The sequence below is a fragment of the Prenolepis imparis genome, unplaced genomic scaffold (assembly GCF_030444845.1).
Source record: "Prenolepis imparis isolate NDT839.2.m4 unplaced genomic scaffold, iyPreImpa1.0 SCAF_12, whole genome shotgun sequence".
In the NCBI taxonomy this organism is placed as follows: Eukaryota; Metazoa; Arthropoda; class Insecta; order Hymenoptera; family Formicidae; genus Prenolepis; species Prenolepis imparis.
The window spans coordinates 14186077-14194844 of record NW_028141170.1 but is presented as its reverse complement, the minus strand read 5'-3'; the positions used below and the strand labels follow the sequence as shown (position 1 = coordinate 14194844).

The 8768-nt window shown below is 27.0% G+C and overlaps 1 protein-coding gene across 1 annotated transcript in view; it reads right to left on the bottom strand.

Annotated features, from left to right (window-relative positions):
• The window catches only part of LOC145943390 (uncharacterized), a 16427-nt gene extending 8377 nt beyond the window's left edge, over positions 1-8050 (bottom strand). Inside the window, exons 1-2 of the mRNA XM_083050905.1 lie at positions 6376-8050; positions 5905-6054 (exon numbers count right to left, since the gene is read on the bottom strand). Of these exons, the coding sequence (XP_082907031.1) occupies positions 5905-6054; positions 6376-8032 (1807 nt within the window). The 5' untranslated portion in view covers positions 8033-8050. The remainder of the gene's footprint in view (positions 1-5904; positions 6055-6375) is intronic.
• Between the last annotated feature and the right edge of the window lie 718 nt (positions 8051-8768).

Here is an 8768-nt window from a genome sequence, read left to right as displayed (position 1 = left end):
CATTTTCATTTTGCATATGTAAGCTGATTGGCTACTCAGTGCTTTTCGTTGCAACATAAGTCTTTTGTGCGAAGAAATCATAGTGTGGCAATTGAGGGCTAAAAGCGAATTGTAAAAAAAATACATTAATATTTTAATGAATATATGACATCAAACTAACATCATTTTGAATTTTCTGTTCTTCTTGGGTATTTCAAAAATCTTGTTATTTCTACGTAATTTAAAAAATTATATTATAACAAACTTTAAGTAATGTTATTTTTCTGGAAAATTTGCGTTAATATGATGTAAATGCGCATTATATGAAACGGTCCTGTCAACAAAATTTTGGCGCCATAAATCTTGCTGACGTAATTTCGCAAAATTGATCAATACTATTCCATCTTTTAACAAATTCAAATATTAATATTTAATTAGATAACAAAATGGATGTCTTATGTTGGTGCTAAATATACGCATATTTGTTAATATGGTGTAAATAAACGCATTATATCAAAGGTCCCGCCAATAACAAAAATTTGGTCCCATAAAGTTTCTTCGCACTGTTTTGTAAAAATTCTCATTAATACAGCATTTTAGCATACTATTCGAATATTAGAAATAATTATTAAACATCGATTTTCTTATGTCGATACTAAATGCGAGTTAAAAATACGTTGAGTTTACGATATCAACTTATGAGAAATTTGCTATATTGTTGGTATCATCATTGTGTTATTTCCATGAAAATTTAGAAAAATAAATTAAATTGAAGCGAACTTTAAGTTGTATTTTTGTTTCTCTTGAAATTAGGCGTTAATATGATGTAAATGTGCATTATATCAACGGTCCCGCCAATAACAAAAATGTGGCGCCATAAAAGTTCACGTTACTTCGTGAAAATTAATACTATTCCATGTTTTAGCATATTAACTAAATATTAATAACAAAACGTTGGTAAACGTATTGATGAGATAATTTATTTTGAAATACTTTACAAATAATGTATATATTTAAAATCGACTTATCGATACAACATCAACTTAACAGAAATTTGCTACGTGTTGGGGTATTATCAAAAAATTTTATACTTCAAAAATCGTTTATTTCCACGAAAATTTGAAAATTTATAACGAAACAAACTTTAAATATCATTTTTTTAAGAATTAGGCGTTAATATGATTAAATATGCATCAAACCAACGATCTCGTCAATAACAAAAATTGGGAGACATAATAAGCTTGCTCGCGCTATATTGTGAAAATTGACACTATTCCACTTTTTAGCATATTATTCAAATCTTAATATGTAATTATTTAACAAAATCGATGTCTTAATTCGATGCTTAATAAACGTATGCTTAATATGATGTATACGCATTATATATTTGTTATTAGCGGGTCCGTTGGTCCCGCTAATAACAAAAATTTGGCGCTATAAAAATTGCTGGCTTTATTTTGCAAACACTAATTATTTTATCCTTTTTACATACTATTAAACTATTAGTGTTTTATTATTTAACAAAGTCATTTTGCTTATCTTTGTACTAAATGTAGGTATAAAATATGTTGCTCTTATAATTTCAGAAACTTATTACGTGTGCGTTACTGATAAAAAATGCAATTGTATTTCAAACTTACATTTAGCACTGGCATAAGACAATTGATTTTGTAAAATAATTAAATACTAATGTTTGTATATACATATATTAATGTAAATAATAAAATGTTGGAATGGTAAACATTTTTTTCACAATAACACGAGTAAGATTTATGGCGTCAAACTTTTATTATTAGCAAAACCATTAGGAGATATACATATATATAATGCGTATATTTACACTATAATAAACATGCGTATATTTTGCACCGGAATAAAATAGCAATTTTGTTAAATAATTAAATACTAATATTTGAATAGTATGCTAAAAAGTGAAATATGATCAATTTTTACGGAAGGACGCAAATATGCTTTATAGCGCTAAATTTTTATTGGCGGTACCGTTATTTTAATGCGTATCATTTTAACGTTTTCAGAAAAAAATAATACTTAAAGTTTGTTTCTATATGATTTTTTTTTAATTTTCAAAGAAATTACAAGTTACTTATAAACTGCTACTGTAAGCGCAACATATTTCAAGCTTTCATTTAACACCAGCATAAAACTATCGATTTTATGAAAATAATGAATTATTAATTATAAATTTGAAACTAAATAGGCTATCGAGCCGAATTTTTACGAATCAGGAAAAGCAGTCGCTCGGAAAGCAAAAGACTCAAGTTCGTTTCTCGATTCAGCGACATCGGACCGATATTTTTCTCGGCTACAATACTTTAGGGGGGTTAAATGGGAATATAAAAAAAAAAATTTCGTTTTGAGATTTATTCCTAAATAAAGCCTTAGCAACGGACCAAGCAATCTTCGTGCTCCGTGCACAATTAAGAAGTCATAGCAAAAAATTAATTTTCGCTATCTGACGCACATACATCCGCATTCGGCTCGTATAATCTATTTATTTCAAATTTATACATAATGTAATGTTTATGCTATGTTTTTGATCAAATACGTTGCAACAAAAAAATTACTACAATATACGGACCGTATATTAGGACACAAAATTTTACATGGTCCCGATAAAATACAATGCATTCACATCGGCTTTTTCTAAACTGTCTTGATACACTACGGAACATGAAAAGTATTATTAAGACCGTCCAGCTAAAAGCCGAAGGTCCCGCTAAAATACGTTTCAATAAAAAAATGGTCCAGCTAAACTACATAACATAAACATATTGTATATTTGTATTGAAGAGTAATTGTTTATTTTTTATTCTTTTCTCTAAAATATAAAATATATAATTATAAATGTAATAAACAGTTATTAACACATACAAAAGAACACATATCATATTATTACTTAAAGAATACATATCACATTGCTACATGTTTTCTAGTTTCTGTACTAATTTTATGTCAAAAATAAATTTTTTTACAAGCTGATTGTGTAAATTAAGAGATATACATATATATGTATACAAATATATAATATAAAAAATATTTGACAACGCGTATCAAATAAAAAATACATATTGATTGAATTACCTGTAACAAAAATTTGTCTATTATCTTGCAAATAACCATTCTTAAATTAATTATTAATTATAGAAACTTCATGGAGGTTTTTAATAATTAATAACTAAAAACTTTTTCGTGATTGTTTATATTGTAGAAAGTTTTTGTTCAGGACTTAATCTACATATATTTTATATTCGATACCAAAGATACTCTGTATACATATATATGTAGATACTGTATGTGAATATTTATTGTAAAAATAAAATTAGAAGAGGACAGTACTTTTAAGAAGTACATTTATGATGAAAATAAGTTGCATATAACTATTACATATGTACTATTCTGTTATAATTTCATTTCGTTACATTTCGCAAGTAATAGAAAACAGACTTTCATATAAATTCATTGTTATATGTATGTAGCAAATTGTTTTATATTTGATACTACCGTCAAATCTTCTACGTGTATATTTTAAAAATAAAATTAGATGAGAACAGTACTTTTAAAAAGTACATTTATGATGTAAATAAGTTGCATATGACTATTACATATGTACTATTCTGTTATAATTTCATTTCGTTACATTTCGCAAGTAATAGAAAACAGACTTTCATATAAATTCATTGTTATATGTATGTAGCAAATAGTTTTATGTTCGATACTATCGTCAAGTATACTACGTGTATAATTATTTTAAAAATAAAATTAGAAGAGAACAGTACTTGTAAAAAGGTACATTTATGATGAATATAAGCTGCATAAGTATTATATTTGTACTATTCTGTTCTAATTTCATTTCGTTACATTTCGCAAGTAATAGAAAACAGACTTTCATATAAATTCATTGTTATATGTATGTAGCAAATTGTTTTATGTTCGATACTATCGTCAAATATACTACGTGTATAATTATTTTGAAAATAAAATTAGAAGAGAACAGTACTTGTAAAAAGGTACATTTGTGATGAATATAAGTTGCATATAAGTATTACATAGGTACTATTCTATTCTAATTTTATTTCTTTAGATTATAATCTAATTCTAATTATTCTAACAATAAGTTATAAAAACATACTTTCTTATAAACTTATTGTTATATTTATCAAATAAAAAGAAACATTTTGTCAATAATATCAATTGTGATATTGCATTTGTACTACTTATGTTAACTTTATATCTACATCAGCAAATAAAAAATAAACTTTCTTCTAAACTGATTATCTTTACATATATAAATGTACATATGTATATGTATATATATATACTGCACATACATATGTATATTAGCTTTTATTGCACTTCATATAGTGCTATTTTTCTATCAGTCTTGTATTAAATTAAAAAATAAACTCTTTTAAAATTATTTTTATTTATATAATATGTATGTATACGTATATATATGTATACTATTTTTATTGCACTATATGTTGTACTTTTTCTAACAGCCTTCATATTTTTGCAATAGTCTAGTAGTCTTTTCAATAAGTTTTCTAATTATTTTTTTCCATTATATTATAAACGATATGTAGCATCAAACTAAATAAATATTATCTAAACAAAATAAACGTATTAAATGATATACGTATCATTAAATAATAAACATTATATAAACTATAACAAGTCAAAACTATGACAACTGTATATAATTATGTTTAAATTTTTATTTGCTTCATTTTAATACGTTTTTGGTTGTGTATCCATGTTTTAATCACAGGCACGCTTCGATGTCCCAATGTATCAAAATGCTTTTTAATCAATTTTCCAATTTCATTGAATGTGGGTAATTTGTTGTCAGTGGAATTTATATAATGACCAAAAGCATCTGTAACGATACGTTTTTCATTTTGTGTCCATCGACTGCGACTAGATACTGGAAATATTAAAATATTTATTACATATATATACACATTATACATAATTTATATAATTTTCTAGATTTACATATAATATTTAATTGACGTTTTATAAAATATATCAAGTTTTATATTTACAGAGTATATGACGAAAAGTTTTGAATTAAAAATATACATGTAAATTAGGTCATCCAAAGCAAAAAGTTTTTTATTTCGTTTTGCAAACTATGCAAATTTCAGAGTTATTAATTAAAAAATTCTTAAAGCATTCTTTATACATATATGGTTAAAACTTAAAATTTTTCGTGGCTTGCTAAATAATGGTAGATGACTTTTGTTCATAATGATCAAATCTACATGTATACTTTTTACTCAAAACTTTTCGGTATACACCTTAATATAAATAGAAATATATATACAGAATGGATTTTTTGACAGTGTAATCAATCCACTGGAACATTTCAGAACTCCTAAGTTTAAGACAAAAATGTTTCAAGTAAGAGTTATTTGATGTTGAAATCATCTGACGGTGATCTTTATTTGACTACATGAATCGAAGTCCTGAGGGTTATATTTCAAGGTCCTCTTTATTTTTTGAAATAAAATCACTATAATTTTATATAAATCGATTTCTTCTATTTTGCATAAAAAGTTATGAGTGGGATGACCATAAAGTGATTAGTTTACAAGATATTTTGTACTTTATTGTACTTTATTGACATAATTTTTCATCAACTATGAAATATCTTGTAAAATATTCATTTTCCGATACTCTTTCCTCAATACTTTTATGCACAAAATAATAAGAGAAATTAATTGGTGCAAAGAAAACACTGTTGTTTTCAAGAAAAAATATATAGCTTCTAGTTACAAATAACATATTTAAAAAAAAACTACTATGTATTTTCTTTACACCAATTGACTCCTATAAATAAAATATAAAATCATAACCTTTGTACATATGTATATTATTATTGCAAAATAATATTTTACTTACTCTTTTTGTTTTGTTGAAAATTTTGTAAACGTTTCTGATCAACCACTGTTTTCTTAACATTTATCATGTTTTGATCATTTTGCATATTATCATCTAAATGACTAGTATCTGACAATATATCATTCGATGATGGTTCATCAACATCTTCATCTACATTAACATTAACAGAAATTTACATTATATTTAAGTTAACAGAATTTATAAATTCTATCATCGGTATTTATTGTACGATGTTATATGTAAAACTGTTTTAATTTTATCTTTAGATGCTGTAAACGCTGTTTTATTGGCTACATATCATCTGAAAATAAACTTAAGACAGCCTTAAATATAAAATCAAATTACGAATGTGCTCTTATATCAAGAGCAAGAAACCAATATGACCTTAAGTTTTAAAATTCATTCCTTAATCACTACTTGACTAAAATGTGATCTAAAAAAATAAATTTTATTTGTGAAAGAATAAAGTACCTTGTTGAAAATCTCGAATGACTTTTCTAGATGCAATTTCTTCATTAATTGTATCATCGTGAGTTTCTGTAGTCTTCGCTGTATTTTCAACATCTGAAAGTTCAGAGTCAGAATCATCATTACTATCACTTTCATTTATATCGGCTCCTTGTGCGGCTTCCAGATATTGAGATATTTCTAAGATTTCTTTTTCAATAACAGGTTGTCTATAGTGAGATAAATGAATTTTATCGGCATGGCCCATAAAATTTGCAAGCGTTGAAACTTCATTTTCAGATAGATTATAATGAACACAAATTGTTGCTATATGCTTCCGTAATTCAGTCGCACGAATAGTTTCTGGATTTTCTGCGCCACTATCTACTGCATATTGCCGTAATAAATCACACGCTAAAAGATATCGGTGTTTATCTTTTTTAAGCGAAGGAAGACCAAATAGGTATGGATTCTTCGAAGAAACTTTTGCAGCCTTTCTATGCTTTAAAATCATTTCGATGCAGTCTCTTAATTCTTCTGTTAGTAAGACTGGTATCGTTCGTCCAAGTTTACCTCTGAGGGTAAATCGCACATATCTTTTAGCAATTTCTTTGGCACGTGCTGAAAGTGCTTTATATATGTCGTTTGTCTGATAATTAATACCTTGATACGCCTTATAATCCTCGATTAACGTCCTTTGTATCTCTCCGGCTCTACGACGATTAAACACTTGTACTGAAGTCAATGTAGATTTAGTAAGGGAAAGCCATGCATCATAGGAGAACTTTTCTTTCAAAAAATTGTAAGCTGTTTCACGTTCTTGTTTTAGAAAATTATGAAGCTTAATAATATCTGCTTTACAGGGTAACGTAATCTTTTTACGTCTTAGATTTCTACTCATTGTTTCTGATATTGTTTTTGATATACGTGTTGCAAAATCTTCGGTAAATACTTTCAAAAAGTCTTCAGCACGTAACTTCCTTTCCTCGTCTTCTTTTCTAATACATCGATTGATTAAAAGTTTACCCACTTCTTTTATTAAACCTCCAAGTCCAGAAGCCAGTGAAGGAGTTTTGAAAAATTTTCCACATAAAGATAAACCGGCTAACGTATTAATTGCTTCAATGCAAGTATTGCTGTATCGGGGGAAGTAAATGGAAGCAAAATCCGTAATATCAGAATTTTTACATTTTATTACTTGAAGCAGGCGACCCATCCTTCTTAATTTTTGTCTAATCAATGCATCATTGTGTTCAGATGTTTTATATTTTTCGCACTGTTGATTACCAAATGCTATTACTAGTTCGTCGTAACGGATATTTCTTACTATATCATCTTCTCGTAAAAGTGGGAAAACTCGTAATCTTAGAGCATTGCTTGCCTCATTATGTATACGTCCAATTATTTGTCTTCCTAAAATTGATATTGATCTACTATCTTTAACTTTAATCATTTCTTTAATGCATCTTTGATAGTGATGTCTGCTTGTAACTTTTAGAATGAAAGCTTTACATTTTGGACATACGACGTATTCAGAAGGTATCCTGTTGTATTCTTTCTTTGAACGTCTTTCTACTAATAATTCACCATCATTTCGTGCACAATCGGTATTAAAATAGAAATCTCCACGTCTACGTATCGTTTCTAAGATCTTTCTTCGTTCTGCATTCCCTTTTGGCATGTGTTTAAATTTTTGAACTTCCAATTCATTTGCATATACTCTCTCAAGATGACGAGCTATTTTGCTCTGAAACGTATTGCACATACAGAAGTACATACAGAAATGCTTCTTGTTTCCTACACCAACTGATGTAACAAACATTTCAGTGTCATCCCGAGCACATTTCCCAGATACGTTTAGTGACATTGATATGTCTAATCCACTAGAAGTATTTGCCGAACTGTTAGTTTCTTTAGCAAAAGAATTTCTTGTCTGATTCATCACAGGTTGAACGAAACTTTCATTAGACGAAGTGTTTGATGGTACGTAAGATGGATCCTCATCGCTAACATTTTCAATGTTGTCTTCCATAGTATTATTATCAAGACATGCTAAAAGAAGAGAAAAATATGCATGTTAAATAACAAAAAAATTATAGATTTGTTAATATATAAAAAATTATACAGAATGTTTCGTTAAAAAAGATTCACACAAATATTTCAGAAACTTTGTTATTTTAAAAAGTAATTTAAGTAAAAGTTATTTGTTGTTGAGAGAGTCATCTGATGGTAATATTAATTTGATTTTACATCAAAATCCAGATGTTATTTCAAGATCAACTTAATTTTTTAAATCACTATAAATAATTTTATATCGATTCCTTCTAATATTTGGAATAAAATTTGAAGGATAATATGATCAAAAGTGAATAATTTGAGATATGTTGTACTTTAATATGACAATTTTACATAAACTA